This window comes from Anas platyrhynchos, chromosome 22, assembly GCF_047663525.1.
Source record: "Anas platyrhynchos isolate ZD024472 breed Pekin duck chromosome 22, IASCAAS_PekinDuck_T2T, whole genome shotgun sequence".
Lineage (NCBI taxonomy): Eukaryota > Metazoa > Chordata > Aves > Anseriformes > Anatidae > Anas > Anas platyrhynchos.
Genome location: NC_092608.1, coordinates 6,813,680 through 6,837,496, shown reverse-complemented (window position 1 = coordinate 6,837,496; position 23,817 = coordinate 6,813,680). Strand labels below are relative to the sequence as shown.

At 41.2% G+C, this 23,817-nt stretch overlaps 1 protein-coding gene across 5 annotated transcripts in view; it reads right to left on the bottom strand.

The window, feature by feature from the left end:
• The window catches only part of UBR4 (ubiquitin protein ligase E3 component n-recognin 4), a 77,682-nt gene that overhangs the window by 14,564 nt on the left and 39,301 nt on the right, over positions 1–23,817 (bottom strand). For 2 of the 5 annotated variants that reach the window (XM_072026889.1, XM_072026892.1), the window contains 32 exons: positions 23,645–23,800; positions 22,767–22,935; positions 22,073–22,169; positions 21,555–21,662; positions 20,954–21,070; positions 19,582–19,791; positions 18,685–18,834; positions 17,732–17,959; positions 17,541–17,619; positions 16,826–17,068; positions 15,715–15,883; positions 14,953–15,097; positions 14,199–14,284; positions 13,609–13,696; positions 13,293–13,486; positions 11,960–12,199; positions 10,677–10,815; positions 9,818–9,943; positions 9,515–9,643; positions 8,700–9,043; positions 8,365–8,455; positions 7,906–7,990; positions 7,375–7,502; positions 7,080–7,209; positions 6,434–6,591; positions 5,779–5,888; positions 5,100–5,241; positions 4,191–4,272; positions 3,073–3,246; positions 2,523–2,644; positions 1,936–2,133; positions 1,733–1,813 (listed from right to left, as the gene is read on the bottom strand). In XM_072026889.1, the coding sequence (XP_071882990.1) occupies positions 1,733–1,813; positions 1,936–2,133; positions 2,523–2,644; positions 3,073–3,246; positions 4,191–4,272; positions 5,100–5,241; positions 5,779–5,888; positions 6,434–6,591; positions 7,080–7,209; positions 7,375–7,502; positions 7,906–7,990; positions 8,365–8,455; positions 8,700–9,043; positions 9,515–9,643; positions 9,818–9,943; positions 10,677–10,815; positions 11,960–12,199; positions 13,293–13,486; positions 13,609–13,696; positions 14,199–14,284; positions 14,953–15,097; positions 15,715–15,883; positions 16,826–17,068; positions 17,541–17,619; positions 17,732–17,959; positions 18,685–18,834; positions 19,582–19,791; positions 20,954–21,070; positions 21,555–21,662; positions 22,073–22,169; positions 22,767–22,935; positions 23,645–23,800 (4,718 nt within the window). The remainder of the gene's footprint in view (positions 1–1,732; positions 1,814–1,935; positions 2,134–2,522; positions 2,645–3,072; positions 3,247–4,190; positions 4,273–5,099; positions 5,242–5,778; positions 5,889–6,433; positions 6,592–7,079; positions 7,210–7,374; positions 7,503–7,905; positions 7,991–8,364; positions 8,456–8,699; positions 9,044–9,514; positions 9,644–9,817; positions 9,944–10,676; positions 10,816–11,959; positions 12,200–13,292; positions 13,487–13,608; positions 13,697–14,198; positions 14,285–14,952; positions 15,098–15,714; positions 15,884–16,825; positions 17,069–17,540; positions 17,620–17,731; positions 17,960–18,684; positions 18,835–19,581; positions 19,792–20,953; positions 21,071–21,554; positions 21,663–22,072; positions 22,170–22,766; positions 22,936–23,644; positions 23,801–23,817) is intronic. The other 3 variants (XM_072026890.1, XM_072026893.1, XM_072026891.1) reach the window with 2 other exon arrangements.

Sequence of the window (23,817 nt, the reverse complement as noted above, 5' to 3'; positions counted from 1 at the left end):
ACAACATACCTGGAAAATACAGGGGGCGGGCACAGCCCAGTAAATGAAGCAAGAGAGGCTAATTGGATGACTGCTTTCAAATAGATTAAATCTGCAGTGATGGAAAATAGAAGAGGAGGAGTAAAAGCCAATTTAATGAGCTTTCAGTAAGACAGTATATTAACTACAATGATACAGCCAAACCCACCAAAGGGCCAGCTGTGCTTTTACCCTGGGAAAGTACTAATTTTCCAGATGCATTTCAAGCTGGAAATATGGACTGCATATCACTGAACTTTCCATATTAATCCATAGGTCTGAATAAAAAGCAGAAAAGAAAAATCCCAGATTTGGGAGCAGGAGACCTTGCAAGAGAAAACCTGTCAGAGAGCACGCTAAGCCTAATATGGAATAAGCAGTGCTTAATGTCACAGCAAATACATAAGCACAGGGAAAGCCCCGGGGGGAAGATCTGCTCAAAGGCCATGCTAGAGACCCGCAATTAGCACCACAGGGGCCCTGGTAAAGTGGCAGATGAACAAAAAAAAGCCAGTGAGAGACAAGGGAAACAAAAAGGGGCCTGAGGTTGCTTTCTTGTTAGCCTGTCTATTTCCTAGGGAACGTGTGCTGCCACTCCAGAAGTGCTTTGCAGAGGTGCTCACAAAGGAAGACAGATGAAAGCTGCACACTGACAGTAATGCTGAGCAAACTGCCTTTCCCCGCTAGCACTGGATCTCAGAAGAGCAGCATGTCGGGTACTGCTCTGTGTCTCGCAGGCATTGCAGCTCCCCGCTTGGAGCGGGCACGTGGGCTGGGTCAGTATGTGCCACGCTTTCATTTTCCTTAGGGACTCAATCAGGGTTCAAATAAGACTTTACAGTTTGAGACCTGCATCTCACTTCCTTATTCAAGTCGATACCTTACCAAAAAGTTACCACTCCTAGTTTTGGGCTCCATTTTGCAGCACAGAAGTGATTTTTTTACTTAAATAAAGTTTGATCAGAACCATTCCCCATATCATAACAAAACTCCTCTTTGGTGGACTCCTCTTCAGCAGGAGTTTATTTTGGTGCTCACAAGACAAGGAAAGGAAGAGCTTGTTGTGGACCACATGCATCTCAGAAACAGGCCTACTGTGACATAGTGGACTAGTCCCTTAAGATTTGTGTGACCCTTTCTTTTATCTGAAAAACAGGCAATATCCACTACTAAGAGCAAACCGGGGGGAGGGAATCTGTCAGTTTTTTGAAGATCCCTGCATGAAAAGCACAAGAGCAGAAGTGCAAAGTAACATGGAGATACGTTAGATGCTCTCTTTGCATAAGTAATTTGGGTTCATCTCTGAAGTACAGACAGATGGAGCGATCTGGTGATTCAGTCTGCACACATGCAGTAAACTGCCAGGCGTACATGGAGCATGAAATGTTCTTTGAAAGGCAGTGACACAAAGTTCAGTCCTTTACCTAACAGAAAGTAAAAAAACTTATTCAAGAAGGAAGATCAGATATCTGGTATACTACACAGGCAAGTTCAATACACTCACCTGGGTCAGCGTTATGTGATTTTAAATCACTTAATACTGCAGAATTGAGTAATAGTCTATCCTAAGAGAGCACAAAAAGGTGCTGAGCAATTATACGAAGGAATTATACGTCAAGAAATAAATCCTGACTCGTGTGAATATACATATATTAATGTAAATGACAGGTGCTTTGTGCTGTTTAATATATATTTATATAAAGATAATAGATACCTCATTAGTAGGACACCACACCTTCTTGTAGACCTCAGCCACAGGCAGATCCAAACTGATGATCTTGTTGTTCACTAGAAGCTGAAAGTGAAGAAATAAGAAGTCCAGAACAAGCTCACACTGCATTGCTGTGTTAGCAGTTATCAACTGCCTACATATGGAGTTCCCACACATCTGTGCAAGAAATCACACTCCAGTCTCACCTCCATTCCACTGTCATCCTCCAGCAAAGCTACCAGGTCACAGTCCTGACAGATTTTGTTCTTGATGTCCCTCATGAGTGGCCCAATGCCAGGCTCATTACTGCTATAGGGATTTCCTGGCATTCTGCCCTGCAAGAAGTCTTCCTGCTGGGGATCTTTCTCCAGCGTTACAAAGAACTCAGTCACTTCATTCTCTTCCTGAAGAACAGCAGAAGAGGCAGAGTAAATAAATTTTCCCCCAGCCAAATTCCTGCACTGTTGTGTTAGCAGTGACAAGATGTCCCTGAACCTTAAGTACTTTCATCACTAGTGCATCCTGTTTTTCATTGCCACACATAGAACTTCACAGAACATCTATTATCACTTAATAAGCAAATTCTTTAACATGAAGAAATACTGATGGTTCTAATTTCTTTGCACAGAGCATGCCACAGCAGGAAACCTCATTATTAACCCGAAAATGGGACAGTGTATTACTACAGTTCTATATTGGCTCTTATGAAATCAATACTATAGACTATTATTTTTTGACAATATACAAGCAAGTCTGATTTTATATGTAATGCTGCAGCTATTTATATACTTACAGGATAGATAATACTGCACAATCTCTCAAAGATGAAAACTGGAGTCCTGTAGTCATCAAGGCTGTAACGTTTTGCAGTCTCTATACACACTGCCATAAATGCTTTGGTTTCAGATTCTGTGCCTGCCGAGGAACAGGAGTATTAAAAAAGACACAAGAGTCAGTTTGATGAATTCCATTTTTAACTCAACATACACAATAAATGCATATGCAATAATCACAATACTCTACTGCCTTCTTTTATATTCCCAAAAGATTAAAAGTTATTTATTGGTATGTTTAGTAGGAAACAACCCTCTTTACATGCTTGGGCTGCAAGAAAACAATCCCATAAATATGAGGATACTTAAATTCTTGGAAGGTAGGAGACAACTCCAGGAATGTTATTTACCATTTCCGTGCCAAAAGGAAATATTATAAGGTCTAAGCCTTAAAAGACCCGCCTCACTATAGTAGTCTTTTAGTAAGAAGTTCTTTATGTGGCTGTAGCTATTTGCTTTTTCATCTTGGTTGACCCAGAGTTTGGATTTATGGAACCAATGTGGCTGTACCTGTTGTCATATCTTCCAGCATCTCCAGCAGCATGTCCTGAGTTTCATCGATCAGTTTTGTTCTCTGTACTACTAGCTTCCTCAAACACAGGTAACCATTTAGGACTGTACCCACCAGGCGGCTTTTGAAGTGTCGTTTGATGGATTCCACCTCCACAAAGGAAGAGAGAAGACCTATAAAGCAATGAGATATTCAAGGAAGTGGGGGAGAGTGTTTGATTTGTTAGCTCTGAATTTCACATGGCCAGCAAATAGGGCACAATAGCACAAAAGCAGCACAATGAAATGGCTTGTTTTGACTCCAGTTGTCAGTCTGTGGTTTAAAGCTCTTATCTACAAACTGAACAGTTGGAGGAAAAATCCTGGCCTGCAAGCACTGCTTTTAAATTCCATATAGGAACATGGTGAGGGAATGAGGAAAAGTTAAAACGAACTAAGTGCTTGATATAACTCTGTACTTTTTGACATTTTTCTGTCCTAAGATACTTCAAAAACAAATGACTGCTCCCCTTCAAACATTTAAGCTAGCTCTGATGATTTGACTCATCAGTTTCATCACCATATTCATTGATCCTAAAACAACGTAAAGAATCAGCAGACAATTGGATTCTTTGCCATAACATTTATCAACATGCTTTTTCTGGCAAGAACCCAGGTCTTGGGAATTAGTCCACTGATTTTTGAAGTATGTGGAAGAGAACACGAAAAAGAGCAACCCAGTTAATATGATGTACTCCCATTTCAAACAAGTTTTTGGAAAAAAAGCATGCCCCAGAAGATAAAAAAAAAAAAAAAGCTACCATACGGTAAGTGAGAAACAACCAGCAACATCACCAGGAATTATACCGTTCAATAAATACCATCAAGAAATGGAGAAGAAAAGCAATATGTAAAGTTTGCTTATGATACATTACCCCATTTCAGGTAACTGAACACTAAAACTGACCACAAAAGCTATGGAAAAATCTATTTAAGGACTGAATGTTAAATGGATAGCAAAAATCCAATGCTAACAATTGCAAAAAACTTCTCTGACATTCTGCTATATGCTGTTATAGAACAACAATCACTCCCATCTCTAATCCTACTACGTGACTTGCGCTGATGCCACCACATACCTGTGAGACTCTTCAATGCATATCCTTGCTGCAAATCAGTGCTGAGTGTTGCTTCCTCCAAGGCAAGCAAACGAGCTATTTCCTGAAAATAATTAACAAGCCTATTAGGACAACAAACCAAAACACCAATAATAACTAGCTGGTGAGCATTTAACATACTGCAACCTAACACACTGACCTGCAGGGTGCAAAGGAGCAAAGCAAAGAAACAGAGCCAACCACAGAGAAACCAGAACTGCAATGCAGCAGTGAGGAGAAAACGGAGAAGAGAAAAATTGACCCAAACATCCTTCTTTTATCTTATCTCTACACCTACCTCGTGGCTGTTATCACTGCTTTGCTCTAGTGGCCCTCCATAATGGATTTAAGGCCACCATTAACATGGGAAGGTGTCTCCCTCTTTGTTGGACAGCTGGGATCAGCGCCCAACAGCTTCTTCTCACCAGTAAACCGTTGAGACCTAACTTTGAAGACTGCAGCTTAAATGCATTTCTTCTCCAGCAGGCCATAATTCAAACTCAAGGAATGGTAGCACACCTAATCCTCCCTCATCAGTAAGGGCTTTCTGAGTCCAGTCTGGCACCTAAGACAGCTTCCCGTTTGAATCTGATGCCAAGTCAGTGCAGCAGTATTTATACCCGTTAGCACAGCTGCCCCCTGAGCAGTTAATTAACGTGTGCAAGGCAGTGTGGAAGTCAGTTTACACAGAGGCCCGGCTACTGCTGGACTAAAACCACTGTAGCTGTTTCTGTTCAGAGATGACAGAACAAGAAGTATGAACTTCATAAACCTGGCAAGGGTCAGCAACTGAACAAAGAGATGAAGATTTCAAAACACAAAAGACAAATCAACTGACAGGTCAGGGACAAGTTTTCTGCTGTTACTTAGTTCCTTCATAAAATCCTGTACCTTAGTGATGAGGCTGCCAATATATGGCAGAACTCCTCTGGCTGCCAGGTAGACCTTCCAGTGGGCAGGTTTGATGAGTTTCTGATACAATGCCAGGTACTCGGCAGCACATTCACCAGCAATGCTCAGCTCATCCAGGTAGCTAGTAAAGAGAAACACAAACTGACAACCACTTCACAAGCTGCATTCACAGCTTAAGGACACTGCGGAACAAAAGATGGGAAAAGGATCCAGAAATCTATCCTCATTCTTTGTCCTTCCTAACTAACAACATTACCATCATCCATTAGTTACTGCTTAAGTGAAACCTTGTCCCAACTAGGAGGTGACCAACTGTGCTAATAGTATCAGTTGCACTAGGTTATGCCACAGTACTTAGAAGAGCATTCTCCCTATTATTTTGTTGTCTAAGAGGCAGAGAAAACGTTGCCCACACAGCTGAACACCCTCTGCTTGCCTCTGGAAAATACACCCTGACAAGCAGAAAAAAAAGTATTATTTAAACAGTATCATTCCAGCTAATTAAGCTTAAGAATCCAGCCCAAAAAGGACATGTGAACCAGAAGTATAATAAGGAGAATAAGGAGAGGGGTGATAAAAACTGGGAGAAGGGAATGGTTCTCATGGGAATTAGAGAAAAATAACCCTGGAGCTGCCAAGGGTGGCATCATGGAAATACCTTGTAAGGAGATCAAGGACCTGTTGTTTACGGCTGGGGATGGTAGCCAGTGCTTCCACAATAGTACACGCAGCCTGCCTTGCAGCTTGAGTGGCTGGAGTAAAAAGCACCTATGGCAAGAACATTAAAATATGGTATCATTTGATGTGCAGAGATAAACCAGTGATACTTTTCTAAAGAGACACACCATACATTTGGACAGTTTGGTGTCCTAGAGACACCGAGAGGCAATGCTCTCTTGTTCCTCTGAAGACTTGATCCTGTGAGAACATCTACTTTGTTCTCCATCAAAATGTTTAAACAATGCACTAAGTAGGTAACATACTAATCCACATACAAAGGAAGGAAAGACTGCACAGGACCCATGAAAATTCAATAGTCAAAATGCAGCTACTGGACAGGTAATGCACAGTGGCAATTAAAGGCTCAGAGATTTAAAAACATGCAGATTACTGGATTAACGTTCATGAACAGCATTTCTGTGGAACAAAGCTGCAAACCTAACTCACTTAGAGTCTCCTCACATATCACCATTCATATCTTGTGCAAAGTACACAAAATATGGCAAACTACCAATGTTCTCTGATGGTCAACTCTGCCCTATGGAACTGACAAGCCGCGAGTGCATCACACTGGAACTTTCACACACATTTACCTGTCGCAGCCAATTGTTGTGTCCCAGCTTGAGATCCAGAGGGCAAGTTCTCTTCCCACGGCGACTCATGAATTGTTTCCATTTCCAGACATATTTTTCTGACAAATAGAGCTGGTGAAGCTCTGCTTTGCTAGGAGATTTCCCATTGGCATCTATACCTGCAATACTGAACACAGCTCAAGAACTGCCTGCAACTATTAACAGCAAACTGACATTATATTTACTTCTTCATACTGGAATACTCCAAACTCCAGCTGAGATGCTGAGCAGCTTCTCATTTATTTCTGCTGCTATTTTCACTTCTATGTGGAGCTATGCTCACTTCCAAGCTAGGTGCGAATCCCCCAGCCTCTCAGCACATTCAGTTAACTTTTCAGCTGGCTGGTATCATTTTAGATAAACAGCAAGTTTCATTTTTGATATTCCACTGATTATCTTCAGGCACAATGCATTTTCTGCTCAGGGTTTGAGCAACACAGCCCAGAAAGGTCAGTACCGCAATCTCTATGGACTATACAGTTAAGTGTGAAGATGGTATCAGATGGACAGAAACCAACACAACTCTATAGAACTATATTCCTTATTAAACTTGGAAGGACATACATTTCTTTCACAAAATTGCACAAAGTTAAAAACACAGAACTACCTCTGGCAGGGAGGCACTTTTTCCAAGCTTCATATGATGCTTTGGGGTCCCTCTTGAGCCACAGCTGAGCTTGTGCATGGATTTCATTGCTGTAAGGCTTCACCGTGGTGAGAGCATCCACAGGCACATCCTTATAAACAAAAAAAGATCTATAATTCTTGAGAAAACCACAGCCTGTCCTCTTTCCTATGACCAGAAAAACAACCCCTAGATTCCTCACAAAGCTGTTCATCACTGAGATGGGTGTGCCAGCCAGATCATTTCCAGATGCTTTGCTCAGCATCTAAGGTGATACCTTGTTTTTCTTGCTGGTTGGAGCAGGTGGTTTGATCAGCTTTTGAAGAATGCGCAGGCACATGAGGGTGATGTTTTCAACAACCACTGGAGTCTTAATGTTCACTGCCATCAGAAACAGGCTGAGAGCTGAAAGACAGATGTAAACGTTCACACCTCTAAGATCTGCTCATGGGACACCTTCCACAGCTCTGTACAGCACATCAAAAGTGCTTAGAATTAGGTAAGATCAAAGCTATCACATAAAGCCATGGATGGAAAACATTTTTTTTTTTAATACAAAAAAACAGCAATGTCTTCTGGTTTTGGCTAGCATAGAGTTACCATCCCTTTACACCTCCACTTTTCTATTTCTCAGCACTCCTGCTTCAATAACCCAGAGACATAGCTGTCTGGTGCTCACTGCCCTTCTAACCCTAATCACAAACTATCTGAATCAGGATCAGTTCCCTTCCTTAAAATCTTACTATAGTGCACAGACCTAGGTACAGCATTTTGAAATAAAGCTTTCACATTAGTTGTCTGAACTCACCACAGCGTAGTCGGAGCTCCCAGCAGCTGTCTTCCTTTGAGATGGAGTCTGTTAGCAGCAACATTTCATACTGGAGGCTGCTAGCCTGTAAGACAGACACGCTGAAAGGCTTAAGAAATCTTGGTGATATAGCAGTCCTTTTTGCCTTCTGGTATTTTAAAAAATACAGATTTCAAACACATACATCTAAGTAAGGTTAGTCCCACTTCCGTTTGGGATGACTGGCAATCTGTTTGAGAGAGCTGCAAGGTGAGCTGCAAGCAACAGCCAAGACAGGAATAACTATGTGAGGAAACTCAGGCATTTACTATCACATAATTTTGTGCTTTACCTTGATTCCTATCAAGACACAAACATCTTCTGTATTACAAATAGACTATGATAACAGAGAAGATGCGATGATTAGAACACACCAGCAGTTGCGGAGGGTCAGAAAAAAGAAATAGGAAAACATCTCACCAAATCTGGATTTGCCCAATGTCCCTTCAGAGCTGCAGAAACCTTCCCAATAATTAAGTCATTCATTTGTTGTGTGGCCTCTGGATTGTCCCTAATTCCAGAAGGAAAAAAAAGAAAAGAACAGTATTATGGCGTGCTCGTAATAAATACCAAAAGCTCCTTGGATTTCAGCTTAGCTGATGACAAATGTACAACAAGCAGTCATGGTCTACAGTTTGCTAATGAAAGATCTCCCCCCTGTAGAGCTATAAAAGCACAATTTTGAAGGAATAAGAATGCAACCTTCTGGAGTTCACTGAAAGTTGCAGGGCTATGAACGCTGAACCAAACCTTACCTGGTCAGAAGGCACATGAGCTGTCGGACCTCCTCCCTCATTGTGGCTGCACCTCGCCTCAAGTTGTAGTCAAAGAGCTCTCGGATAAGGCCCTGGGACACAAGGATGTGCCTGATGGCAGAGTTAGTTGCCAAAGCCCGGAGCAACGTTATGCAGTGTTCTGTGACAGCTGAAGCACAGCCATAACACTTTGTTGATGATGTGTGGCCACAGCCTAAAACAGACAAGGCACGATACTGGCTGGCAGTAAATGTGGGTTGGACAGTGGTTCGTGAGGACTTTGTTGCTGCCTCTCTCTGCTGAAGGTCATATTCCAGGAGCTCTTTTCGAGAGGCAAATACTTTCTGGAAACACAGAAAAGGACAAATGAGAATTATAAAATAGTGAAGTAGTATGTAATTGCTAATTTTGCTTACAGTTATTTTCATTGTATATTTTACTGATAAAAATTTGAAACTTTCTCAAAACTTGAAATTCTTCATGTCAATGGCAGACTTGGGAAATCCATTGGAAATAGCAGCATAAGTCCCAGTTACCTGTTTTGTTTAAAAGCTTGTTGTCTATATTACGTGAAATCTAACACTGGAAATGTGACTCCGTAGTATTAATGGTAAGCATTTTTAATTTAAAAATTAATTTAATTTAAAAATTATTGTTTTGTTATTTTTTTCTGTGAAAACATGCAGCCAATCACTTATTGTTATCTATTTCATTAAACACAGAACAGCAACATCTTACTTTCTACTTCTGATGTGCACTGTATCTGGTAATAGAAAAAAACACATGGCCCACATACAAATTCAAGCGCATCATACCTGTATGATTTTGGAAAGTTCATCGAAAGAGTTCTTACAGTCACCACAATACTCCTGGGCTAACTGGAGTATGTATCTATTCACACTAGCTGAGGTAGAACTGATCCCTCCACTACTACCAGATTCATCCTGTAAGAGAGGGGAAAGCAAAAGGAATCACGTATGGAGCACAAAACTAACTGCTGCAGAACAGCATCTGAGGCAAGGATCTTTATCTGTCCTTGGTAGTATAAAGGCCAGTGCCCCGCAAGCCTGTCTCCTGCAAGGGCTGGTTCTATGCAACATTCATTTGTCCCTTGTTACCTGTGGCTTTTCAGGAGCTGCCTCATTCACTTTACACAGAAGGTTTTCCAGCTGCGGTCGGTGTCCCATTAGCTGGTGATACACTCTGTCAGCCTTGTCCAGCAGAGTGTTGATGTTTGTTACTGCCTATGAATAAAAGAAGAAAGGATATTCAGACAAGATTGCTAGTTCTCCTGAAATACAACTCTCAACCTCCAAGTTTTCCCATGTCTTTTGTCTTTCTTTGTGTTAATGAAAAGCAATGCTTAACTGCAAGGCTTTGGGTACACGGACTCCTTGAAGTCATGGTGGCCACACATTAAAGTCCAGGTACCAAAATGCCTAGTAAGATTCTTCTGACAGAAAGTGCATCAGGAAAACATTGGCACTTTGCTCCCAAAAGCCACAGAAACTCCTACAAGCAATATCTGCTATCAGGCTTCCCCTTTGCTACAATACTTTTGGAAAACCTGACACTGCCAGTATAATCAGAGGACACAGTTTTGTCATGGTAATCCTGTATCTTGCTTCTGCCACAAGTATTGTTCTGGTGTCCAGTGTCCAACACAAAGACAGAGATGCAATACTAGATAGCTAGTTTGTAAGTAAAGAACTGAATAATGTCTTCGAAGAGTAATCTACTTAGTGGATCAAGACAGTAAATAAGGGATTGTATTCTATACCTCTCAACATGCCAGAAACAAGAATGAGGATTTTGTGAGATCACCAGAATTAAGGGAAACACATTAGCTGGTGAGAAGTGCTGAAGGAGCACTGCTTTCCATGTTACTTACAAGACAGGTGGGCCTCTGATGTCCCTAAACTGCTGACTTGGCAAAGAGATAGAGCATTTCATTAATGAATTAGCTATTAGCCTCACCTTCTTTCGATCCTCTTCATTCTCTATGGGATCCACTGCACAGCAAGGCTTCGCGTACAACATGAAGTCAAAGCGAGCATATTTACAGAACCCACAGGCATTGCAAAGGAAGGGATCCTTCTCGTCATAATTAATGGATCTGAAAGGCAAGCCAGAAAGCTATGAGAACAACAGCTGAGCTTATCAAAGTAACTGAGAAAATGAAGGAAGCAAGCTGCGAATGCACTCATGTAAAGGAGAAGGATGGCCCTCAAAAATGCCTAAGCTACCAAACTGTCCTGGGGAAACAGTAAGACTGAAATACAGGCTGTACATGAGAATCAAAAGCTACAAATCAGGCACCAAAAATCCTTATAGAAGTGGTACCACGTTCTGGCCAGTAAGCAGAAAGAGATGTGAATTTGTTCCTAACCATTCTACTTCAACTACAGCAATTCCCAGCAGAATGTCAGACTAGGGCATCATGCCCTTTACAAGAACACAGATAAAAAGAAACCATTTTGTAAGGTCTAGGCTTTGAATAGCTTTCACTCTCTACACAGTTGCAGTGGGACTAGTGACAGCATACTTATTATCCTATTGCAGACTACAGCAGCATGACACGAACTGATTTATAGTTCCCATAAATCAACAGGGAATATGGAAACTTCTCAATATACCAATAATCAGCTGATCTGTGTAAAGAATCTGCTAAACACCTTGAATCCCATGAGGATTTGAGAGGAATATGGGACAACAATGAGGGGAGAATAGACCTCAGATGAGGAGACAAAACTCACAAAAGAGGAGGATTTGTAATACTGTAGTGAAAGCTTGAATAGTGCACAGTAAATTATGCCCTGAGCTCTGCTCTGAATGAGGAGAGTACAACAGCTTTGAACAGCCAAATGAGTACTGTCCATCCTGCACATTAAGTCAGGGATCCTGTGGGGGAACCCCCCTGCAACCATCTAATTGAACTCCAGCCCCATGCCCTTGAACAGACAGGCTAAAAATAACCTCCCTTCTGGGAATTTTCTTTTTTAAACTTCTGAGGGCTTGATTTGAAACTTCTGTGTTCTTTCAGTATTGTCGTATCAGGTTTCCTTTGTTAGACTGTATTAACATTAAATCCCTGTAAGCCTGTTTTATACTTCTCAACTAATTTGATTGTGCAGTTGTATTAAGCAGAATCACGCATTTAAATAGCAGGGTATTTTGTTGAACATCCAACATGGGCAACAGCACAAGGGCTCCATAAACCCCTTGTGCTGGCTCGGTGGGGAGGAACTGTGATGACGTACCTGCACTTGTGGCACTGATACACGTTCTCACCACAGTTCCCACACACCCCCGGGTTGGCTGGGACAGACGCGCTACACCGAGGGCACTGCAGGGTCTCCGTGGAAGCCTGGTAATTCTCATAGAAATCCGCAAATTCAATCATCAGATTCGAAGCCACAATGGGCAGTGGCAGGTCGATTTTCACCTCCGTCTGGCCTGGGGTCAGCTGGACTTTCTTGGCTTTGTGCCATCGAGCTGGTCTGGGAAAGAAAAGCAAGCCACATCGCTTTTCAACAGGGAAGTACCCTCCTGCCCACGCACAAAGGGAAGCCAAACACAACCGCCTCAGCTCCAAATCTACTTTAAATGGGATGAATGGAGAGCAGTTCTAGGATTCGCTTCCTTAGCTTCTGTATTGACATGATATGTAGCCAGAAATACATTTTAAGCCTTTATCCTCTTCATAGAGAGAGACTGTTTAGGATTAAAGAGCTGTTGATGCCTCATGGAAAAACTTTAATTCTACAGACATTTTCTAGGGATTTTCACCTCCGTTTTTTTTTATTAGTAAAGACATTTGCATGAAAACAGGATATTTATTTCTTAAGATCTCATCTGCTCCCACTGCTTATTCTCAACCTGAAGTCAGAATCCTCTCTTTGTGACATCATAATCCTCTCCACAGCAGCCACTTGTGATGTCACAGAGGATTAAGACTTCAAATAAGCAATAAGCAGCAGGCACAGATTAATCCCTAAGCCAAAGAGATCTGATTCTGGTGAGAACATCTCAAGAAGTAAGAAGGGAAAGCATATAAGCAGAACTGGCTCCAGACTGAGCAATATATTAAAAAGGAGCATTTTTCCTGGGTAAAGCAGCAGTCGAGAGCTAGGTTATCTGACTCCTAATTTTAGCTCTACTATATGGTTTCAAGCAAGTAATGTTAACACTTTCAGCATTGCTGGATGCATTGCAAGGTCCAAATTCATTTCTCAGTGAAACTCCCCAGAAGGTGCTACTGGTATTAATATTAGTTTCCAAACAATTAAGCTAAGTGCTTAAAACTAAGCTTGTACAAAATTTGTGTACAGACATTTAACAGGCATATTTCAAGCTCTAGGTGACATTTGGATCTTTTCTTCAACAAATTCCTGTAGGAGATTCAGAACAATCCCACTCAGCATGGACATACAGTGATAAGTAACAGTCTAAGAAGGAATTATTACCTAAAACGAGCCAGGAAGATGAAACAAACCATGCAGAATGGCCAATACAAATCCAACCTATTCACCTCACCAGAAATCGTAACATCAAATAAAGGGGCTTGCACACAAAAAACATGGATGAACATACTTGTTTTTCAGCTCCACTATAGCTTGCACTGTCCTGTTGTTGTAATAGAGGTTGATGGTTCGGACCATTTTGGTGCGTTTCAAGTCTCCTATCTTCGCTGTCACTTTGCTGATGGTGTGGCTGCCGATCAGCTTCACCACTTGCTGAGTGGTAGTATACCGCGTGTCCACTTTAATGGAGGAAAGCTTAATATACTGAGAAGACAAAAACCAATATGATCACATTCCAACAATACACAAACAGCAAATCACGCTGCTGTAAAAGGTTGGGATCCCTATAATTAATTGGAAAGGGGGTAAGAACAACAGGTACTTACACAGAAGGGCACTTCTGGATTGTTGCAGACAAGGCAAGGATCACTCTCCAGGTAATACCCATCAAATTCCACCAGCCCAGAGAGCGTGCTGGAATGAAGGGAAGAAAACTAACTTACAGACTTTTGGTATTCACTTTGTTTTATGCATGAGCCATTCAGGTAATCCGAAGAGTTTAGTTTAGCTATAATTGCCAGCATAGGCAGCATTTCAGTAAAATTATTAACAGTCAAGATATGACCAAGAACACAAAACATCATTCTGCAAAACTATTATTCTCCAACTGTTCCTACTATTTTATAACGTTTACCAAACAGAAGAGCAGAAAAATCCTAAAGCTACTGCCTTAAAAAAAAAAAAAAAAACTGAAAAAAAAAAACCTACTGCCAATCACACATGCAATTCATTTTTTTTTAATGGCAGAAAAAAGCCTGCTATTCTCTCAAGACCAGCTGAAGCAAGTATATAATCTCAGCGGGGGTCCTTCCTCCACCACAATTTCATTAGAAGAATTGTGTATTCCCCTGTGGATCGCAGCTTCTCTGCTGCAAAGCTCCTTTAGTGAAATGGATCAAAGAAAGAAGAAACTCACTTGTAAATGTTGGAGTTAGGGTGGTTAGTAAGAATGTGGTTTTGAGTCCGTAGGATCTCCACAGCCTTTTGGGAGTATTCCTTCAACTGAAATACAATTAGGAAATACTGTTTTCTCAGCATTTTTTTTTAATTGCTACAAAGACAAAGATTACTCATCTTATGGCATGCTAGGTCCCCCAGAAGATGCACGCACTATACCCACAGGAATTTGTGTGGTTAAGTCATTAACCAGAAACGTAACAGATCCTAAAATTAGACCTTTACCACAATAACAGTGCTATTTGTCAAAGCCAATGACTGCAAATGCCTGCCAAGATTCCTAGGGTATTCCCAGCTCTTTAAAAATACATATGCAAGTATCAGTGCATCTAAATTATTTGTTCTCAGCCCACTGGTCCCCTAAGAAATCCTACCACTTCCTTTGTTCAAAAGTCACGGTTACAAAATTTCTAAGAACTGAAAAAAAAAATCTATAAATTGGAACCAGCAGATTTCCCGAGGAAAAGTTTTCTTCTAGATAAAATAAAAATAAAAACCACAACACAACAAAGCAAGATAAAAAAAATCTCCAGTCCCCAATTTTTTTTAGGGAGTCTACCTTTTTTAACATTCAAATTTTGGGAATGAAAACATTTCTACCAGAAGCTGTTTTGACAGAAAATCTGTCCCAGCCGTACCTTTTAAACAAGTACTAACAAAATTCATAACTGGCTGGGCCTTGGATGATGTACCTTTTCAGAAAGGCACTGTACCTTTTTCTCAGTCTGCTGTGTTTTCAGAGAGAAGTATCCCAGGAGATCTACAAACTGGGCAGCCTTTCTTCCATAGGCTGGAAGTTCTGGCCAGATTGACCACATGAGATCCAGCAGTAATTCTTGCTGAGACTTGTTAGAGTTCCTGTTGGATATATTACAGATCAATTAGGCTTGTTGAGATAGCAATTTTGACAACAGCTGTATTGACAAGATAACTATATAGGGGATGGAAAATACATCAGATCACTAAACATTGTAACTATTATCTTGCTATACATGAGACTTCAGAGTCAAATCTCAACTCTTCTTGCCAACAGCAGTATTCCAGCACACTCTGAAATAAAAACAGAGGTCTTGCAGCAACTCAATAGACTCTTGAAGTAGTTCAGCATCCTGCTATCTGCTTTTGCATATATAACTCCCACCTTTTTAATTGCATATGCCTGTATTTGATTCACAAATTCACCCTCCCACAAACACCTACTCCTGTAGATGTCAGGAGCCAGATTCTGAAGGCAGAAATAAAATGCTTGTTGCAGATGATAACTCAAGTTGATCAGAAATGTGTAAGTCACAACTTAAATCTCCAGTCCCAACAACTGCAGAATAGTGTGAGCAACTCAAGGTGATGTCATTATTTGCAAGTCTCAGAAGCATTCAGGACAGAGCCTCAAACATTAACTCTTCCACGAGGACAGAGCTTTTTCATCTTTCCAGAACTGAGTTGAAATTGCTCAGAAAGGCTCCCTCCCAGCTCACCTGTAGATGTGGAGTGCGAGACAGTGGGCCTGCCATCTCACAGAGGATGAGTTGGACTCCAGCAAGAAGCAACGCAGGAACTGAATGAGGGTCTCCTTATCAGCAAACTTGTTCAGCTGGTTCACCAGAGCTGTACACAGCTGATCTTCCTGACTGCCTGAACTCTCACCTAGGAGACACCAGGTAGCACGATACAGACTTAAGAAAGCAGATGAATGGAGTACCTCACAGGCTAGCCAGTTTCCTATTCTATAGATCATAAAGAATAATGGATCTTACAGATAATGGAGGCAAATGACTGTGGTTAAGTCAACAAGCAAGTTCAATATTCCTCTTTTTTATGATTATTTTTTTAAATATAAGCTAAAGCTTCTGACTAATACAAAAGAAAACTCCCAGAATACTTGCCAGTAAGGATGTGAGAAATGTACTACACATCCTGATAAAAAAGAGAAGCAGAAATAATAGGGCAGTGAAAACAGTCACAAAGAATCGTCTGTCAGAGAAAGCCAAAATAGTTTCCTGAAGAAAAGCCAGGAGGGAATTTATGCCCATGACTTTTACAGGAAAGCTTAATTACTTTCCCAAGACTTTGGACATCCATTAAGAAGCAGCCTTGGCTCCAACATAGCTTACAAGTCAGACAGAGGAAACAAGTCTGAACATAACCATTGAAGAGCAGAGCTAATTAGGTGTTCATCAACAGTGTTTAATTTCCATGAGCATTTCAATCTCCTACAACCCAGGACAAGCAATTTAGGTGGAAGCTACTCGGTCACTGGTACAGGCAACTTCCATTAGACAATTTAAAGCCCACTCAAGTTAATAAATACTCACAGTGGGTTTGGGGTATACCCAACACTTAATTTCAGTCCCAACTCTTACGGCATACTACTTCATCTTTGACCCCTTTACTACGCACAATAAAACCACTCTCCTAGATGTAGCTAAAGTTTGCAAGTGCCCTTGCCAAGATCCATGCCTCCTTCACAACAGTACTATTTATCACAATGAGAAACAAGCAGTTCTTTCTAAACAGAAGTACAAAAAGCTAAGAGGAGCAAACTTCATCCCTGAAAGAACCACGGAACAGGGCACAGCTGCAGCTCACCCTCTCGCTCCTTTTCCTTTTCTTCCTTTTTGCTCTTTTTCGTGGAGGATTTGCTCTGTGTGGATGTCTGCCCAGAGCCTGATGCTGCAGGAGCAGAGGTGGAAGAGGTGCTTGATGATCCGGAGGATGAAGCCATGGACAGTACTTTACTGCCACACAGAGCACAAGACAGAAGCTGCAGGAGAACTGGTGACACTCCTTCATCTACCAGGAAGCTGACTTGAAGGAGGAAATAGAGAACCGCTGCAGAGAAAAGAGAAAAAAATTGTTGCCTGAATTAAAAGCAGAAAAACCCACACCAAACAATCAAACCAAACCACCACCAACAAAAAACACCTTTGATCATGACAAGGACCATCCCACAGACTTACAGAACATTCCCATCCCTACACTAAGGAAGCATAACATTGGGTACAACAAGGCAAAGTGTTTCGTCCCAAGTTACATGCTGGAAAAACAGCATTACAAAAAAAAGAGAAGGCAGATCTCATAATTCATGTTCTAGTAAGTTATCCATTAAACCGTACTGCGTTTTTTATGTAGGAAGACATGCAATTAGACCACTGTGACAATTAGTAATGGAAATGGTTCAGTCCTACCCAAAACTCAGTTGTGTCCCTCTCTTTTTGTCCGTTGAGCCTCCCCACCCAAGAAGTCCTGATTCAAACCAAGGCATGTAATGTATACCCTCTCCTCTCTCAGAGAAAGAACTCACAGTCATCTTTAATGCAGAATTTCTGCCAGTTCACTGTTCGCTGTGTAGCAATCTCTGCACAAGCCTTAAGATGTTCCATCTGAAAGGCACAATGAGACAGGATTAAATACCACATCAGTATTTTAACTACTGACATCTTACGTAAGTGCAACATATACTTCTTCCGAGTACAGTTGCACACTTTTCCTTACCAAGCTGATCAATGTATCATACTGCAGTGCAGAGCCTGAACTTGCTGTGACCACACTGGCACGAAGGAAAATGCCTTGCTCTTCTAGGAGCTTTTTGATTCCACGAACATGGGAGTCCAAAGTGTGGAGGTCTCGGAGCTGGCGGTATTTATCCTTTGATCCACAGATAAAGAGCAAAAGCTTGCGGACTTGGCGGCGCACGAAGGGAGTCTGCTGGATCATCAGGTACTAGACAAAGAAAAGCCTACAACATCAGCACTGTGAACTCACGAGTAGGCAACCTGCACCAACAAAAACATGTTTTCTTGCAAAAAACTAAGATACTGGAGATGCATTAAGGAATCAGTCAACTTTAAGGTGAAGTCACCCATAAAAGCAAGTCATAGGCAGAAGAAACACTGCACAGCAATAGTGCAGCATCCTGAGCAGTGTGATTGTGAAACTGCTTCTGAAAACTATTCTTTGTCATCTATAAACATAAAATGTGACCTCAAATAAAAAAACTAGTCAAGCTTAATTAAGAAATCCTTCCACAAACTTGTGCAAATGTAAGATAATTTGTTATTTCAAGTATGGAGCTATAGAATTAAACAATACAACCGAAAATATATACTTCAAACATCTTATTACTTCCTTGTTTAAGAACTAAGTTAAATACCAACAGCAAAGCATGATATTACATTGTACCATCTCACAGATTTTGTATTAAGAGTTCTCTGGCAGCAAACACTGAGTTACAGGGAGCAAGAGCAATCTTATTTTCCACATATGCTTTATGCTTAGCTACCTGTTCAACAGGAAAAAAAACAAACCCAGTTGTTCGCCTTCTTTCAAGGGGGAGGAAAATCAGATGTGAATCAGAGATTGATTCTATGATATTCCTCATCTCTCCCAAGTAAGGTAACATTAGTGGAATTTTCTGCTTAAAACCTGCAGGTGTATCACGTTCTCACCTCAGACAAAAAGTAGAACCAAGAATGATCAAAGATGGGAGGCGGGATGCGGGAGTTTGTGTCTGCAATCTTCTTGATCTGATAGGGAAGCCGCAGTACCATCTCTGTCAGAAGCTGAGTGTAGGCCTCAAAAACATCTGCAGCATGACCCTGAAAGTGAGAGAAATCAAGTCAGGCCCTGGCACTGAGAATTCCCACTGTGCTGTCATGACAAGCTACAGGGTGTGTTTGTCTATTTTCTAAAAACAAAACTCTTCTGTACCTTTGCAACCAGAAGAAACACTCCCAACTGATAAACAAAAATAAACTGACAAACCTGCATGAGGACTTTACCTAGAAGGCAACTATGAGGACGCAGTAAATTATTCTGTAGCCCTAAGGCATTTTAATATATGATCTTTCAACTTAGGAGACATACTTAGATTTAACTGGACTTTTTTTCCCTGTATCTGTACGTGTATCAACCCTCCTCCCCCCACCTCTAGTGGAGTAAAGGCACCATGGTGCTTGAACAAGTCTGGGGTTTAGTGTAGAAATCCCTATCAACTGCTAGGCTTCCTTGCCACAACGAATAGTGGTGGTTCAGAAATTCTGCCTGCCAAGCATAAACAGTCACATGATGGAGTAGCTTCCCCTCAGGAAGATTAACACCTGAACCAGAAACAATGACAGCAGCTCCACAGAACTGCCTCATTTAGCCAGGCAGCAAGAGATAGCGAGCTGGGCTGCTCTGCTAGAGAACTCAGAGCTGTTATAATTTTCTTTACACACTAAGGGAACAGATTTTAATTGCACAACTGAGCAGCAACCCCTTCTGCAAAGATGCTTTTACTTGCTTCTGTGCAGTAGTCCTTTAATGCAGGTCACATAACACTAATTGCATAGGGCACGACTCACCTTCACATACTGACGGAGGAAGAAAGGGCTCATATCAGGTGGAGAAGAAGTAGTGTGAGGTTTCAGGAGCTGGCTAGTGGCTACTGGCTCCTCGTCATTCTGCTGGCTTTTCCAGTACTCTAGCAAAGACTTCAGCACGTGCAGGCAGTAGTCAACAGCACCAGAGCTCAACAATGCAGCAGCAGTGGCACTAGAGATGAGGGAGGAAGACTGAAACAAAGAGAAAATGGATTACTAGAGCACCTGAGAACCACCATGTCAGAAGAGCACGGGAAGCTGTGACAATCAGATGGCATTTGCTGACCATTTGGATAAGAGTATTTTTTTTTTTTTTAATGAAACTTTACAGGCAGCTTTTAAGTTTGCGGTTTGTTTGAGGTTGGTTTTTTTGGATTTTGTTTTTTTTCATGTTTATGAAAAGAAACTCAAACATTTACAGAGACTCTTTTGAACAAGCGCTTAGTAAAGGAAAACAAATAAAATCTCCTCTTAAGTCTAATCTCCCCTCGACACATGTGCCAGAGGCCACTGAGCTATGGATTAGACGAGTAGGGCTTTTTTTCCCTTTTTTATTTTTATTTTTTTTTAAGTTGGGATTTCTATTTGTTTATCTGGGATTTGGCCAGCTGAGGGTGAATTCTGGTAGAGAAAGAGTCCCTGATGCATATGCTGCTCAGAGGCTCTGCTCCACCCAGGTATTGCTCCACCTGCATTCTGCAAGACGATGAGCTTTGATTTCTGTGGGAAGCTCAAGTGAATAACAAAGGCTGGAGAAAAAGCTACTGTAAATAAAACTATTAAAGCAGCCCTGTAAATCCAAACAAACCCCACAGCTCATAAGCTCATTAAAATTTGATGCAGTTCAGACTAAATTTTTTAACCTCTATGCTTTTTTATTAATCTCCTTCCCACCACACATACTGCTTTTTATGCCTTATTACTGTACCTTTTAGCAACAAATATCTAAGGAATCCTCTTAGCGACTTTTACGTTGACACAGCAGCATATTGCTTCCCAATAATCACATTACAAATCCTTTTAACCCCTTCAGCACCAATAAGATGCAACACAAAATCTACCAGAGCATTTTAAATAACATCACTAATGTTCTGCCCTTAGCACAGAACAGACTGTGCATATAAAACAAATTCGGACATCTTCCCGTGTTGGTTTTCCCCACCTGAGTTACAGCAAAGATCTTTATCCATAAGTCAAGAAACATTACAGACCCATCGCAACTTTGTGCAAAGCATTTTTAACTATTTTTCAGTTTTACACTAGCTATTTTAAGTAACAGCTTTTATACCATCTTTGATGAAGAAAAACTCCCCAGCCACATCACACTCCTGTAAAAGCATTTTGAAGAATATACCTCACAAATGGAAGACTTGGATCCTGACTTAGTTCTGGACATGAACACACTAAGCAGCCTCATTACCACCAAGTGTACTTCATTCACAGGAGAACGTTCATTTTTCTTAGACACATCCTGCAAAGAGAGAGCTTGCTTATTTACAGAGCTGAGCATCATGTCCTAAGCATCTGGATTTCAGTGCTCTGATCTTCACAAAGCATTTCTAATTTAAGCTCAAACAGTAATACTAAAAAAGCAACCCAAATTCCTCAACTCTAAGACTAGACAGTCTTAGAGTTGAGGAATTTGGGTGCGAGAAAAGAGTTACAGAAATGGAAATGTATACATGTCAACTGTATATCACTGATCAATCAAGACTGTTTTAAGAGTTTAATTCAAGGCAAGCAAGCTTCTATGCTCACTTGCTAACGCTGGAACCAGGCACAGGTGAGGTTTTTTCTATGTTACATGAAATGAACTAACAGAAATAAAATGCCTGAGCATATCCATTCAGCAACTATGTTTCTATGACTCCAATGCATCTAATTCCTCCATGGGAAGAAACCTTGTCTAGGAGCCAGAAGAATCTAGAAGATTGTGTGCTCATACTACAACTTGCCTTTTTGTCCATGCACAGTTCTGCTATCAGCTGGGAGAGAAGGTTATCTAAAGCTCCCTTATCTTTCTCATCATCTCCATCTAGGTCTGTAGTGAGCATCAGAATAACCTGGAAATAGAAGTGAGAGAATTAACAGAAGACAGCTTCCATGTTTTCAAGATAGACACAGACTATCTTTCACAAAACCTCTGCACAGGTTTTATCTTGATTAATTTATGTTCTTTCCCAAATTCTGCCTGCAACACCACTCCCTAGTGTGAATTTTCAGTACAAATGTGAAAGACACAAATATATAGGGGATCAAGGATTTTATCCCTTAGGCTCATCTGTTAAAGTAACACCACACTGAGAAAGGGTATATGCATAGCAAAACTCTTTGGGTAAGGAATGCTGTGCAACAGATTGAACACTTCAGAGAGGGACTCACACTCTGTGACTCTGTGGAAACAAAAACCTGAGAGTAGTAGCAGTGATTAACTATTTGATTAAGGCTCAACTCCTAAGCCCTCCTCAGTTACCTGCATGTAAGGAATGGCCCGGACTCCTCCAACACTCCTGAGCTGAGGTAAGTTTTGCAGCAGCCTCTCCAGCAACATCAGTCGGACCATGTGCAGCCTACGAAGTCAGAAGGCAGGAATCAGACATAATGCAAAAAATTTTAGCCCCGAGAGGATTATCACCAGAGCACTGCAATTTACCACAGACACTCCGAGAATCATGAAATCTTAAATTGATCACATTAACACCAACAGAGACAGACTCCCTCAGACTTTACACTTAAGCAGTATGAAAGATGCAGAGCAACTCAGGCAATGGACACAGTCTTTTTCTGCAGAACCAGACTGCCTAGCATGACGTACATGCTTTTTTCCCCTGAACACTGAATTTCACAAGCTTCCCAGAGTTAGATTTTAGTGATTCTTCTGTTTAATAGGCTCATATCAATTTTTTCATCACTTTGTAAAAGCAGCAGTTTTGTGGAACACATTACACGTAAGTGTAATGTTACATGGTGAATGCATACAAAGGGAGGCACTTTGCAACAACAGTTTGCTCTATTCTGTTTCAGACACAAGATTGGCTTTTGATTTTTACTGTCCAAAGTTACAAATCCCATTCCATGAACTTCAGGACCTACAGTCCACTCCTCTACAAACAATGACCCTGCACAACAGATGTGTGATTTTTGAAAATGAAAACAAAGCCTCTTGCCTGTTGCTGGTGTGGACGTCTCCCTCTGCCTCCCCTTCCCCTTCTGAACCATCTCCTTCTTGTTGGCCTGTGGTAGTGCTGATAGCACCTGTGCTCGAGCTGACACTACCTGGTCCAGCAGGGTGGCCTTCAGCTGTTGTGTCCCCATAAGCACTACTACGGCCAGACACTGAAAAAGAAACGAAGAAAAAGAAGAAAGGGAAATACAGTATCAGCATAAGTGCACGTGCATCTTGCCTTCTTCCTAGCGACCAATGAAGTTGCACTACCCTTTGGAATTATGGTTCTAAAGAGATTATGTTCGTGGTTACCTTCAAAATTTTAAAGAGCATCTTTCCACCAGTGCAATATAACACCCCCAGCACTATTTTTGACTCAAATCTTTGTGGCACAAATCGAGTTGATTGTACAGCAATAAATTTAAACTGAGTCAGAAGAAAAGTGTTCTATACAGGACAGGCAGTGTGGACGTTGTTTTTGATAGAAGTCGGATTACTGGCAGCCCTTAAATACATTAATTCTGTTTTACTCAGCTTTACGTAGGTGTCAGTCCCAAGCAAAAAGCAGAAAATTACTTCTATCCCATCCCAATTTATGCTGCAGTATAGTTAATTATTTTATTCTTGCTCTAGGCTACTGCACTGTTATTTATTACAGGCTAGCAAAAAGTACTATTCCACACTTCTAGAGAACTATGAAAGTGAGCAAATATTCTGTCTGTAGGGTACATTGGTGGTAACCGCAAAACAATGCATGGCATCACCTATTTAGAACAGATTTCTTCTTTTCCAGGTATTATCCACCCCACTTAATGCTGGTAAAGTCCTATTACCGTAGAAATCAGATATACAGACAAGAACCCAGCAAGAGATACTCACCACTGTGCTCACCAGCCACCGAGTCCACCGCACTGCCACCGCTCTCAGAGCCCACACTCCCACCATGGTCAGCAGGTGAAGTCCTAAGAGTTGAGCCATCTGTTGCAGCTGTGCTGCCTTCATCATCAGATGCTGGAGCTAAGAGAATAAAGAGAGCTGTTACAAGTAAAAAC